The sequence below is a fragment of the Tiliqua scincoides genome, chromosome 11 (assembly GCF_035046505.1).
Source record: "Tiliqua scincoides isolate rTilSci1 chromosome 11, rTilSci1.hap2, whole genome shotgun sequence".
In the NCBI taxonomy this organism is placed as follows: Eukaryota; Metazoa; Chordata; class Lepidosauria; order Squamata; family Scincidae; genus Tiliqua; species Tiliqua scincoides.
The window spans coordinates 27,935,933-27,949,740 of record NC_089831.1 but is presented as its reverse complement, the minus strand read 5'-3'; the positions used below and the strand labels follow the sequence as shown (position 1 = coordinate 27,949,740).

Sequence of the window (13,808 nt, the reverse complement as noted above, 5' to 3'; positions counted from 1 at the left end):
CTCTAGTGGGGGAGATGGTGACTCTGTCTCTCTTCCGCCTCCTGATGCCTCACCGGTTTTCCATGCAGGGTCCATGACCATTGACTGCCTGGGCATTCTGAATGATCTTTCCGACTGTGAGGACCGGCTGTTTCCCATCGGCTACCAGTGAGTAGGAGCTGATTCCAATAGGTGCTCTGACGCCATGCCTGCCACCACCACCCCCCCATGATAGAAGAGGAAGCCTTTGGGGGTGGAAACGGGGGCTAGAGTGCGACAGGCACGCACTTGTGCTGGGCCACTATTATTTATCCTGTGCACAAATCATTTTCCAGGTGCTCCCGGGTGTACTGGAGCACCACAGATGCTCGGAAGCGCTGTGTTTACACCTGCAAGATCATGGAGTGCCGCCCCCCCCTCCTGGAGCCTGATATTAACAGCACTGTCAAGCATGACGACAACAGGACCATCGCCCACAGTCCAGGGCTGTCCTCAGGTGAGTTGTCTTCATGCAAGGACTGGCCTGGCCTTGGGGCCTCTCTGCCAAGGCCTTGCCCCCCTGGGACTTGGGTTTCTGAGGTTTCCCTGAGGGAAGCCCTTTTATCTGACTTACTAGCTGGTCCCCTGCGGGTTTTCTCTTCCTCTTCAGTGGGCAAGAGACCCGTGCTTTGTTTCAGAGTGAATTTCCATGTGCATCATGCATTGCTGGAGGGGGCTGGAGCAGGTGGCTAGATGAGGCAGGAACACTGTATCTTTGCCCCTTTGTGAGAATCGTGCTGACTGGGAGAGAAGGGCTCTTCACACTGGCCCTGTGTGTGGCCCCGCCTAGGCCTTCTGTCTTGCTTTGTGTGGCCTGGGCACCAGCATGTGTCACACCTCCACCTTTCCACCTGCCTGTGTTGCATAGCTATGGGGAGAGAACGTTCCCTCCAAGCTCCGTGAGAGAGGATGTCAGGGAGAAGTGTCTTCTCCTCCCTCCTTCCCTGAAGCTCTTTCGTTCAGACTTTCTTTGTGGGAGACTTTCTTGCCTCAGCCCAGATGTTTTGCTTCTGCAGCAGAAATTCCCGGCAGAGAAGGCCTTGCTGTGCCAGCCGTTGTGAGCCCTTCCTCTGCAGACCTTCCTTCACACTCTCAGAACTGCAGGGCTCTGCGCATCAGGACACCAAGCTTTTCTCCTGCCCAACGATCTCCTGGCTCAAGGCCGTTGCCCTCTGCAGGTCTGCCCCCCCCCCGCTGTTATGTATGTCTTTGTCTGTGTTGCGTTGGAGCCTCAGTACGAGGCGTACTGGGCTTCTGATACAAAGGAAGCCCTTCAGAGTTTGGACCCAGCAGGTCTCCTGCCTGTTGTAATCCAGGGCCAAGCAAGGGCACCAGCCGTCAGCCTTTCCCGGTGAGCTGCCCTTGAACTGCAGGCTGCCCCCTCCTATCGACTTTGCAAAACAGGAGCCTCTTTTGGCCACCTCCTTCATGCCAGCTTTTCCTGGCATGAACCTGAACAGGTAGCTGAAGTGTGAGTTGCTGACAGACAGCACTAATGGTGCCTTGGGCTTGAGGATCTGGTGGTACTGGTTTGAGCTGGCAGTGGGAGGTCTGCCTCTGGTGAATTCTGGCCTGAGGGGTAGTGTGGCAGTCAGAGACCTTGACGTCATGAAACAGCGACAGCCCAGAGCACTGGAGCCCACCATTCCTGCAGCTGCTCAGCAGGTCCCCAGCCTCTGTGTGACGGCATTTGCTGTGCAACCTGGGACTTAAGAATACACAGAGCAGCACACGTTTTGGTGCCTTAAGGTTAGACCTATTCTTGGATATATTTGGGACGCCAAAAATGGCATTGGTTTTGTCCTGTCAGTTCTATTTCTGGAGATACGGCAGAATCATATTTGATGTTGAGTGAGCTGGTAATCTGCACATCATCGTCTAACTTGGGTATGCTGTATCTCTAAAGCTAGAGCTGATAGGGCAAAACCTATGCCATTTTTTGAATCGGCGCCCCAAATGTATCCAAGAACAGCTATGACTTCCAGAGTACCAGAACAAAAACATTTTTTGTTGGGCATTGATGTGTAAATTAAGAATATTCATAAATGGCTTTTCAACAAAGCACGCAGTGTCGTCAAGGTCCCCAGGAGAGTCAGTTCTGCTGTTTCCTGTAGTTAAGGGATGTTTCTGGATGGCCAAGCCACGCCCTGGAGCTGGGGGCACAATGACGGGGAAATGTAGCTTTCCAAGCGCTTTGCCTGTGGCCACTTGGGTGGCTTTGCCTGAGGAGGAAGGAGGGCAAGCAGGACAAACCAGCTGCAGGCAAGTGGTGACTCCACTCGCTTCCTTGCCGGTGGGGGTCTTTAGTAAGCTCTGGTCTCGCACACAGGATGGCCTGGATTGTTTCCAGTCCCACCAGACTCACCTCTGTAACTCCTTTCTCTCCTCCCAGGGAGTCCCACCCCTGTGACGCATGAGATTGTGACTGTGGGAGACCCCCTGCTTTCGTCTGGACTTCGGAGCATCGGTTCCAGGAGGCACAGCGCATCTCCTCTGTCCCCTCAGCACCTGAGGTCCTGGGCGCCAACTCACAGAGCTGGACTTAACAGCATCAGGCACAGCATCTCTTCAGTAGCCAGCCTGGGCCCCTCTCCAGAGCACGACCTCGGCACAAAGCCCGCAGAACTGCCAGTGAGCCCGGCAGCTGCACACGTTTCTTCCCAGGCCGGCCCTGCTCCTCCCGGTTCTCAGAAGCCAGCAGTGGCGGCAAGCGGAGGCAAGAGCGAGTTCCTCTGCTTGGAAATGGGGCCTTCTGGGGGCCCTGCTCCTGCCAAGGCAGAGAAGACCAAGTTGCTGAACCCCAAAGACCTGACCGCTTCCTCTGGGAACGTGAAGGGGAGCCCTCCGCTCCAGAGCCTCCCTGGCCTAGAGCCAAGCCCCGGCAAGGCAGGAAAGCTTCCAGAGCCCCCTTCTGGGCTCTTTTCTCCCAAAGAGTTGCATCAGAGAGCCCCACAGAAAGACCTGGAGCAGCAGCTGGACCTCCTGCAGCCAGAAGAGGCCTGCTGCCAGGAGGAGCCTGAGGCGAAGACCTCCCAGCTTTCTGTGGGGAGTCACAGGCCTCCTCCCTGTGAGCCAGTCCCTCTGGTGGGCAAAGACAGGCGAGCAAAGGGGAAGAAGGGGGCAAAGGAGCGACACCCTGGCCAGCTTTTCCCCAGCCCCGGCTTCCGCCCCAGCAGCAGTGAAGGCGGTGCAGAGCCTGAGCCCCGGCCCGAGACCCCGGCCCCCGAGCACAGGACTCTGAAACACTGCAGCAGCGCGGCTGGGGAGAAGACGGCCGACAGCAGCCCGCCGACCCAGAGGACTCCCAGGGCTCCTCTCCAGAGCGAAGTGGTCCCCTGCAAGGACCTGCAGGGGCCCCAGAAGCGCACTGTGAAAGTCACGCTGACTCCCCTCAAGATGGAAGGCGAGAACCAGTCCAGAAGCGTTCTGCGAGAGAGTGAGGCTGAATCGCAAGCCAAAGAGAGCCAGCCGGGCCCCCTGGTTCAGTCCTCTTCCGCTCTGGATCCGTCTGGGAGTGGCTCTGTGACCCAGGACAGTCCCAGCAGCGCTTCCGCCCCAGAGAACCAGAGCGACAGCTACCAGAGTCTTCCCGTCCCAGAGAGCAACTTAATGCTTCAGGATGGAGCCAAAGCACAGGAGGATGGTGCCTACAAGCGGCGCTACCCCCGGCGCAGCGCCCGGGCTCGATCCAACATGTTCTTTGGGCTGACTCCCTTGTATGGTGTGAGGTCCTATGGGGAGGAAGATCTTCCTTTCTACAGCAGCTCCACTGGGAAGAAACGGGGGAAGAGGTCTGCTGAGGGGCAGGTGGACGGTGCCGACGACCTCAGCACGTCTGACGAGGACGAGCTCCACTACTACAGCTTCACCAGGACGGTGGTGTCCAGCACCGAGGAGCCCAACTTGTTCCGGGAGGAGGAGCAGTGCAGCCTCCCCAAGATCTCCCAGCTGGACGGTGTTGATGATGGCACAGAAAGCGACACCAGCATCACAGTGCCCACCAGGAAGGCAAATCCCGCGGCCAAGAGGAGCAGCAAGGAGAACGGGACAGAGAGCCTGAAGCTGGATCGGAGCGAGGAGAGTGCGGGGGAGAAAGCTCCGGGGACCAAGGCGAGTGCAGCTGGCCACAAAGCCACAGATGCCAAGATGGAGAACAACCGGGTCAAGGCTCAGGGCCCAGACTCTCTGGAGGCCCAACTCAGCTCCCTGGAGGCTGCTGGCCGTCGTGCCCGTGCCAGCACTCCTTCCGAGAAGACGCTGCTGGACACCTTCAACACGGAGCTGCTGAAGTCGGACTCGGACAACAACAACAGCGACGACTGTGGCAACATCCTGCCATCAGACATCATGGACTTTGTGCTGAAGAACACCCCCTCAATGCAGGCCCTGGGGGAGAGCCCCGAGTCCTCCTCCTCAGAGCTCCTCACGCTGGGGGAGGGGCTGGGCCTGGACAGCAATCGGGGCAAGGACATGGGCCTCTTTGAGGTCTTCTCCCAGCAGCTGCCCACAGCCGAGCCTGTGGACAGCAGTGTGTCTTCATCCATATCGGCAGAGGAGCAGTTTGAGCTGCCCTTGGAGCTCCCGTCAGACCTCTCGGTCTTAACCACTCGGAGTCCGACGGTGCCCAGTCAGAACCACAGCAGGCTGGCTGTCATTTCGGAGTCCTCCCTCTCCTCCTCAGGGGAGAGGGCTCTGTTGGCTTTGCCATCCAGAGAGTCTGTCGAGAAGAGGGTGACGGTGACAGAGAAACCTGCCTCTGGAGAAGGTGAGCCCACCATGCTGAGCCCCAGGGTGGACCCCAGCCCCGAAGGGCACCTAACTGCTGACCCTTACATTCAAGGCCACATGGAAGCAGAGCACATCGCCAGTCCCCCCTGCGGACCCGCAGAGCCTGGCCACGGCTCCAGCCAGGACTTGACTAGGAACAGTGGGACACCCGGGCTGCAAGTGCCTGTCTCTCCCACCCTCCCTCTTCAGAATCCCAAGTACGGCCCCAGCTCCACCGAGAATCCAGGTCCTTCTCAGATCTCCAATGCTGCTGTACAGACAGCCCCTCTGCACCTCAAGGCGGCTGCGGAGAAGCTCCTGGTGGTGAACCAGAACATGCAGCCTTTGTACGTCCTCCAGACGCTTCCCAATGGCGTCACTCAGAAGATCCAGCTGACCTCCTCAGTCGGCTCTGCGCAGGGTGTGATGGAGTCCGGTGCGTCTGTCCTGGGGCCCATGGGAAGCAGCCTGGCTCTGGCTGCGGGCCTGAGCCCGAGTTTGTCGTCCTCCCAGCCTCTCTTTCCTTCAGCCGGCAAGGGGCTGCTGCCCATGGCCCATCACCAGCACTTGCACTCCTTCCCAGCAGCCCCCCAAGGGGGCTTCCCTCCTGCGGCCTCAGGCCTCCTGATCGGCGTCCAGCAGTCTCCCGACCCAGAGGCAAACCAGAGAGCCGACCTTGGGTCCGCAGCGCCCCCGCCAGTCTCCAGCCTTGGCAAGAAGAGGCCAATTGCTCGCCTGCAGTCGCGGAAGAACAAGAAGCTGGCCCCCTCGTCCGGCTCCCCTTCGGATGTGGTCCCAAACATGACCCTGATCAACTTCTCACCACCCCCTCTGCCCAGCCACCCGAGCCTGCTGGACTTGGGGACGGTCAGCAACTCGGGGTCCCACAGAACAGTCCCCAACATCATCAAGCGCTCCAAGTCTGGGGTGATGTACTTTGAACAAGCTTCGCTGTTGCCCCAGGGGGTGGGGGCGGCAGCAGGTGGCACCCCTCCTGGGGTGGCTGGGCCAGAGACCGGCCATCTCCCCACAGGGCCTGCATCAAGCTTGGCCTCCGTGGCCCCTGTGCTGAACGTGGTGTCCATGCAGACATCCACAGCGCCGTCCGCAGGCACCCCAGTATCTGGACATGTGCTGGCCCGGGGCGACTCCGTGACGCTGGCCAGCCCTGGACTGCAGGGCATCCCGGACATGGGCTCCATCAGCAGCCTCCTGATCAAGGCCACTCAGCAGAGCCTGGGCCTGCCAGAGCAGCCCCCGCCGCCCCCCTCGAGCTCCGGGATGTTCTCCCAGCACGGCAGCACCTCAGCAGCAACATCCGGCCTCTGCCTCGTGCCTCCTGCGCAGACCTCGGAGCCCGAGGGCCCTTTCCAGCCTCAGCCTCTGGCACAGGTCCTGGCTGCCAAAGCAGGGCCTGCTGCTCCCCCTCCAGTGGATCTCACTCCCCCTCCTCTCTCAGGCTTTCCCCCACTGCTGGACGTTGCCGCCACAGCAGCGCTGGAGCCAAACAAGACTACCTGCTCCTGCTCCGCCACGCGGGCCGCCAGCTTGGCTTCTCCCGGGAGCTCCCCCTCCACCGACCAGCCCCCTGGCAGCAGTGCTGGACCTGCCTCTGCGAAAGCGAAGCTCAAATTCAAGCGACCGCAGCCCTCAGACAGCAGAGGCTTCGGGAAGAAACACAAGATGTCTCACCCGTGGACTGAGAAGCACATGCCTCCGAGAGGCACCAGTGTGGCCATGCAGGACTCGGGGGCCGGGTAAGAGCAGAGTCCCTGCCCCCCCATGAGGCTTCCTCCTCTCACTCTTCTTCTGTCCCAGCAGCTTCTGCAGTGCAGTGTGTGAGCCAGGGCCCAGCCTTGGGCTTGCAGAAACTCCTGAATGTGGCCTGTGGCTTCAGCTAAGAACTGAGGCTGACCTGCCTGTCACTTGTGCCTGGCTGGCGAGAGTGAGAGTGGGTGGGCCTGGGCTGCACTGGGTGGACCGGGGTAGTGGCGGGGGAGGAAAGGATAGATTTGCTTGCCTCGATGGGTGTTGTGTGTCCTTCTGTGCCTGGCTGCCGGTTCCAGAGCACCTCCCCTGGTTGAGCAGAATGTTGTTGAGGCGACAACTCTGAAAGGGAGTCTCTTAAGCCCCTCCCTGCTGAGGCTCACTTGGTGCCTGTCCTTGTGACCTACCCCTGGCCAGCACTGGATACTTAATGGGAGGACAGGGGGGTCGACCTCTTCCTGGTTGGCGGCTTTGCCTGAAAGAGTGTGCTCCTCCTCTCCCACTTTGGGACCACTCTGCTGATTGTGCCCTGCTTCTTCCTCTCTGTCTTAGGACCCCTGCCCCAAAGACGCACTTGGAGGAGACCATCAGGATAGAGCAGCCACCTTCCAGACCACCAGGGTAAGGAAGTCTCCTGGGCTCTGTCTCAGCTGCCTGACGGTTAGCACTTGAAGTGCCTGCGTCCTTCTGGGAAGGTGGTTCAAGGGCACGCGTGATGCCTGGGCCACTGTCATGGCTCAGACCAATGGCTGCCAGCCACGGCATTGGACAGGCTATAGACAGGAGTCCGCTCAGTGCTGATGCCCTGGCAGGATTGGGTGGCAGTGGCAGGCCTCATGGTGTCTGCTGAAGGGAGGGGAGGGCTGCCAGGGATCTGCGCAGGTTCTCTGGAGCAGCTGCACAACATCTTCCGCAGCTGTTTCTGACCCTTGTTCTCTTCCCCTCCACAGGCAAGCAGCATCTCTTCCAGAATTGCCGTCGGCACAGAATGCCTCAACAGAGCAAGATAGCCCAGGTACGTTGCTCCTCTTAGGAGCAGTCCTTGAAATGGGCTCAGAGGTGAGGCTGTGGCTGACCCGTCCTGCAGCCCTGCTTCGGAGAGTTCTCGTCAGTTTCCCTGAGTTGCAGCCCTGAGCCTGCCTTTCTTCCAGAACCAAAGGCCCTTGAGGAGGACGAGGGCACATTCAGCTCCCCACTCATGGTCTGGCTGCAGCAAGAGCGGAGGCGGAAGGAGAGCCTGGCTAAGAGGAAGCCCAAGAAAGGGCTGGTGTTTGAGATCTCCAGCGACGATGGCTTTCAGATCTGTGCGGAGAGCATCGAAGGTGGGGACCTGCCACTGGGTGACCGGACAGCCTCATCCGTGAGGCAGGCCGGGGTTTGGAGCCGTGAGCTGCTCTTGCAGGGTTCTGGGGTGCTCCTCCCTGTCCCTGAGCTGACCCAGGTCCCCCTCCCTTCCAGATGCCTGGAAATCTCTGACGGACAAGGTGCAGGAGGCTCGTTCCAACGCCCGCCTGAAGCAACTCTCCTTCGCAAGTGAGCGGGTGGGGCGTTCTGGCCTTGGTGCCTTAAGGCCTGTTGGCCACAGCCCAGGGGGCAAAACCATGTGTGTGCTGCCCCTGCTGCTGCTGCTGCCCAGGAGGCCTCAGGGTACCCTGGCATGGGGCCTTTTCCCCAAGGAGTAGCCCTTAGGGTGCTCTCGTGACTGCCTGAGCTGGGGCTGAGGTTGTGGCCTCTGCTGCCAGGGCTGGGGGGGGGGTCTCATGTTCACGCTCCTGCTGGAGCTGCTGGTGATCCCGAGGCAGATACTGGGCCAGGGCTGCAGTGAGTGCCTGCTCTGCAGCCAGGCTGAACCTGGACCCTGGTCTCCTTCTGGTGCCCTCCTTGTTGCAGGTGTGAGCGGGGTGCGGATGCTGGGCCTCCTCCACGATGCCGTTGTGTTCCTGGTTGAGCAGCTGTCTGGGGCCAAGCACTGCCACCACTACAGGTTCAAGTTCCACAAGCCGGAGGAGGCCAAGGAGCCCCCACTAAACCCCCATGGCTCTGCCAGGGCCGAAGTGCACCTCAGGCAAGTGAACCCTCCTCTGGCGCTGCGCTGCCTGGCCCCTGGGACCACCCATGCCTGGGCAGAGCGCATAAAATGCCTGCTGGCTGCGTGGGGCTTGTGGTGGCTGCGCTAGCGGGGCCAGGGCGTGCGTCAGAAGCACCCCATCTGCTGGTGCTGCTGTTGGGACCCAGGCACCTTCCTCAGGGTTAGCTGTGTAACTTGCTGCCAGGAGGCATGTGGGAAACGATCACTGGACTGGGGGTTTTCAAAGCACACCCTGCCAGTGACGGAGGACCAGTTGGTTGGTGGCGCTGCTTCTGCTGGCTGCCTGCCACCTCTGGGGAGCTGCAGGGGTGGGAGAGGAGGGTGCCTCCAGACCCCTTTCTGGGCTTTCCATTGGGCAGCTAGTGGGCCCCTGGGAAAGGGGGTGCTGAGCCAGAGGGACCCCCTTCGCCCCCTCCGCTTTCTGCTCTCCTGCTTGTGGTGGGGACCAGGCAGCTCAAGTACGTTGAGGGTCAAGTACGTTGAGGGTTTCTCTGCGCACGAGGCGACAGAAAGCCCAGGTGCTGTGTGTTGCTGGGAGCCCCGGGTGAGGAGGAGTGCGGCCGCCCTGAGCGGAAGCCAGCGGTTCATCAGCCCTCCGTCTTCCGCACTGCAGGAAGTCTGCCTTCGACATGTTCAATTTTCTGGCTTCTAAGCATCGCCAGCCACCGGATTACAATCCCAACGACGAGGAGGAGGAGGAGGTGCAGCTGAAGTCTGCTCGGTACGTGGTGGGTGCAGAGGCAGGTTGGCACCGCAGCTGCTCCTTCTGCTCTTGCCCGCAGTGGCTGCCGGAGAAGGAGGCTGGGGGCAGTGCGGGCAGGACTACGGCCTGCTCTCATGGTAGTCCATGCTGCAGAGCAGTTTGCTGAACCTTTGGGGGGGTGATGCAGCCTGGGGGCTCAGGGCAGTGGTGGAACCTGCAATGGTGCTTTCCTTCCTTTTCCAGGAGGGCCACCAGCATGGACCTTCCAATGCCCATGCGGTTCCGACACCTGAAGAAGACCTCCAAGGAGGCGGTTGGTGTCTACAGGTGGGTAGGACCTGGGGGTGAAGGACTGGAGGGGGCCACAACAGACATGTCCTGAAGAATCTGCTCCCTCTCCCAAGTCTGGGGTGGTCCCCAGAGATCCCTCGAGAAGCCTGCCAGCAGTAGGGAGGTGCCCCTGGCGCCCCAGCCTGGGAGACCTTCCGGGGAGGGGCAGCCGCCTTGCTTGGCTGTCTCCAGGCTCGGCCAGATTTGCGGGCGCTGCAGGCTGTGGCCCCCACCAGGCTGGCTGTGACTCTTCCCCCACCAGATCCCCCATCCATGGCCGGGGCCTCTTCTGTAAAAGGAACATTGATGCCGGAGAGATGGTGATCGAGTATGCCGGGAACGTGATCCGGTCCATCCTGACTGACAAACGTGAGAAGTACTATGACAGCAAGGTGCGTGTCAGCTCTGGGCCTGGCTTGAGGTTGTTGGAACTGGCCCCCCCCCACCTGTGTTAATGAACCTCGCTGGCGCTTGCCGGGCCTGCCTGGCTTCGGGCCACGTTGCGGCTGCCGTGGGTCTGGTGCCTTGAGGCGTGACTCCCCCTTTCCCTGGTCCTGCCCAGGGTATCGGCTGCTATATGTTCCGCATCGACGACTCGGAGGTGGTGGACGCCACCATGCATGGGAATGCGGCCCGCTTCATCAACCACTCCTGCGAGCCCAACTGCTACTCCCGGGTCATCAACATCGACGGGCAGAAGCACATAGTCATCTTTGCCACCCGCAAGATCTCCCGTGGCGAGGAGCTGACCTATGACTACAAGTTCCCCCTCGAGGACGCCAGCAACAAACTGCCCTGCAGCTGCGGTGCCAAGAAGTGCCGCCGGTTCCTCAACTGAGGGGCTGGACCAGGCCTGGCGCCGCTTGCCTCGTCTGCGTGGCAGCCTGTAAGGGCGCACTGCGGTCCCCTCCCCCCCAAGGGCGCACTGCGGTCCCCTGCGCGCAGAGGGCGGCTGGGTGGGGGCAGAGAGCCAGCCAGGACTGCCTGCCGGCCAGGAGCTCGGGAGGTGGCCTGATGGAGGCCTCTGGGTGGCTCTTTCTGAAGCGTCTGCTGCTGCTGCTGCCGCTGCCGCCACCAAAGAGGAGGAGGAATCCCGCCTACGAGGGAACTGGCAGTCAGGCTGGGCGCCAAGCGCTTGGAGAGAGCTCGGGGTCCTGCCACTGAGGGGGGAGCCTGGCCAGGCCCTGAGCTCTTGACCAGCCTCCCACTCCCTCCCCCCCCCCGTCTGGAGGGAGCCACTTAGCCACGCCCACCGGCCCTGCACAGACCTGGGCCTCGGGAGCACCCTGTGGAAGTGGCTCTGCTGTGGCCCGCCTGCTGAGCCTCTGGAGCCAGGTGTGGCAGCCTGCCTGCCTGCCTGCCTCCAGGGAGAGGAGCAGTGTGGAGGGCCCCGGAGGAGCTGCAGGTCAGGGGCTCCAGGCCAAGAAGGTTCAGGAAACTGGATTTGCAGTGACCCTCCCCACCCGCCAGCTTGTGTGCCCTTTTTCCAGCTGCTGTGAGCAGCCCCAGCCCATCTGCCCGCCTCCTCCTGTCACAGCCTCCTGAATTATGTCCTTGGATTTTTCTTGGTTCTGTTTACAGTTTAGTATTTAAGGCTTTGTAAATGTAAATATATTTTGTATATTTTTCTATGAGAAGCACTTCACAGGGGAGAGCACTTCTGAGACTATTTTTTCAACGGTGGTGTCAGCCTAATTTAAGAGAACCTGATTTAAAGGACTGTGGGTTTTGGTAGGGCAGGCGTGGGGGGCTTGCTGGCCAGGCAGGTCCTCTGGGAGGGGGGAGCCTCTTGCCTGGCGGTGTGGCTGAGCTGCCACTGTGCACGGTGAGGACGTGGAGTCCCCCACCTGCCCTTTGGAGAAGAGGTCCTGGGCCTGCCAGGCTGCTCTCGCCAGGCCTCTGGCCTCCTTGGCTGTCCCCAGGGTGAACAGAGCAGGGAGGGACCCCTTTGATGCTGCCGTCCTCCATAGCCTTTGTGGCTCTCCCAGTGGGGCATTGGGTGGGGGAGGCGTCCGATTTCCCTCCAGGCCAAGCCCTGGTGGCTCCCAGCTGCTGACCTGTCCTGCCTTGGGCCCCTGAACAGAGTTCCAGAGTGGGGCTCTGAATCCTCAGCTCTGTGTCCAGGCCTGACTGACAGAGGGCCAGTTGCTCCAGGCGTCTTCCAAGCCCGGCCACCAGCCAAGCAGAATGACCCTGGCCTCTCAGTCAGCCTGCCTGAGAAGGTTGGGTCAACGTCACTGAGGCTTTTCAACCAAAGGATCCCACGTCCTTTCTTGAGGCGGCACTGTCCAAACTGGGGCCACCCTGGGTGCATCTGGCAGAGCTGGGGGGGAGAAAAGGGTCCCCCCACCCCCTGCTTGCATGGCAGCCTCTTGGTGGTACTTTCAGGTACACGTGACCTGCAGGCAGGCCAAGGTAGGTGCCGAACCATGTCCACTGCAGGTGCCCAAGTCTTGCCTGCCCCAGAAGAGAACCCCCACAGGCACTGCCCCTCCCATCTCTGGAGCATGCTCTGAACCGGCTGGGCTCCAGGTGTCCAGACCAGACGCTGAACTGACTGACATTTGCTGCTGCTACCCTCCTGGCAGTCCTGCGTGGCAGCTGCTGTGCCCACTTGCACTGTCTCCCTGGGGGGAAGGCCCCCGGGTGGTGGTGGCTCCTCTTCCTCCTGGCAGAGAGGGTGGGAGCAGGCTCCATGCCACTCCCCAGCAATATGAATGTATATTTCTAAGGACTGACAGATCATGATTCCCGAGAATACTGAGAGTTGAGCCTCTAAGGTGTTTATTTTTTTAAAGGAAAAGCGGGTCATTGCCAAGGGCTGGGTCTGTCGAATCTCCTCCTCTGTTGCGAAGCAATACCGGTTTCTTCAGCCAGATGTCCTTGGTGTGGAATCATGTCATTCGCACCCAGACTTCTGGCCCCTCCCGCTGCAAGTTTTTTATCGCTATCAATATTGGGTGTGTATAGAGGAACTGCTCTCGTCCTGCGCCGTGTCTTTGAAGCCTGGCTTGGATCTTCCCCTCACACTATGGAGAGAAGGAGGGTCGTGTCCCAGTGGCTCAAGAGCAGGCAAACCTGCGAGCCCAGGTTGCTTCATGAGGCCAGTGGATGACAAGGATGCTCTGGCCGAGCCTGTGTGCGCCCCAGCCAGCAAGCTGGGAACACTTGCCTATGGATTCTCCTGATCTTCAGTGTTAACAGTCACTCCTTGTACAACTTGTTTCCTGCCATGCCTCTTGGCGGGTCCCCCAGCCGCATCATGTGCTTTCTGGGCATCTGGACGAGGCCCCTGCAGCTTTGCCTCGCAGCCAAGGTCTGTGCTTGTGGTGTTTCTTTGACTCAATGTAGCCGTCTTTTACTAGTGACCGGTAGTGAGTAATTGTCTCCAGCCGTGCAAAAGCTCTGCAGATACAGGGTTCTGTTCCAGACACAATGCAACTGCTTATCACGTGACTCCAATCTCATTTTGGTTTCCTTTCTCTTGTGTTCTTCCAGACTGTTTGGGTGTTTTGTTTTGTTTCTTTCAAAAGAGGAAATGTGTCTCTAGTGCATCAGTGTTAACTCCCTGTCATCACAGGGGTGAAGGAAGTACTTTAAACTGTTCAAGAAATGATTGAAAGCTCCATGAAAGACTGAATGTAAAAATAAGTGTAAATAGTTGTATAAAAAAGGAGTTTTTAAACATGTTTATTTTCTATGCACTTTTTTTATTTAAGTGATAGTTTAATTAATAAACATGTCAAGTTTATTGCTTCAGAGCACGGGCATGTAATTGCTTTGGTCAGGGGCTCTGGAGGTCTTCCTGGGCAGTACGTTGCAGTCAGGCCCACCAGACGGGACTCCCCCCCCACTTTGTGGCCGCACTGTGTGCCCACACACCCTCCCGTCTACTCTGTGCTGCAATGCTGTTGATGTTCTGGCAGGTACCACAGACCTTGCTTGTAGCAGCTGCCACACAACTCTGGGTGCAGAAGTAACTGAACCCCTTGGGGGTGAGGGGGAGAGATGACTCATCCTTTCTACAGTGTCTCAAGAAAACGTACTCACACTTTATAGTGTCAAGTGTACTGGGCTATATAATTCACAGATAATACTGCATGTGGTGTACACAGAAGCAGTTGCTAGACTAGG

The 13,808-nt window shown here is 59.5% G+C and overlaps 1 protein-coding gene across 1 annotated transcript in view; it reads left to right on the top strand.

The window, feature by feature from the left end:
- The window catches only part of KMT2A (lysine methyltransferase 2A), a 48,457-nt gene extending 35,096 nt beyond the window's left edge, over nt 1–13,361 (top strand). The window contains exons 24-36 of the mRNA XM_066639801.1: nt 69–147; nt 315–475; nt 1,035–1,196; nt 2,411–6,542; nt 7,105–7,173; nt 7,503–7,567; nt 7,704–7,874; nt 8,011–8,085; nt 8,443–8,621; nt 9,259–9,362; nt 9,588–9,671; nt 9,937–10,066; nt 10,237–13,361. Coding sequence (XP_066495898.1) covers nt 69–147; nt 315–475; nt 1,035–1,196; nt 2,411–6,542; nt 7,105–7,173; nt 7,503–7,567; nt 7,704–7,874; nt 8,011–8,085; nt 8,443–8,621; nt 9,259–9,362; nt 9,588–9,671; nt 9,937–10,066; nt 10,237–10,512 — 5,687 coding nt within the window. The 3' untranslated portion in view covers nt 10,513–13,361. The remainder of the gene's footprint in view (nt 1–68; nt 148–314; nt 476–1,034; nt 1,197–2,410; nt 6,543–7,104; nt 7,174–7,502; nt 7,568–7,703; nt 7,875–8,010; nt 8,086–8,442; nt 8,622–9,258; nt 9,363–9,587; nt 9,672–9,936; nt 10,067–10,236) is intronic.
- The last annotated feature ends 447 nt before the right edge of the window (nt 13,362–13,808 follow it).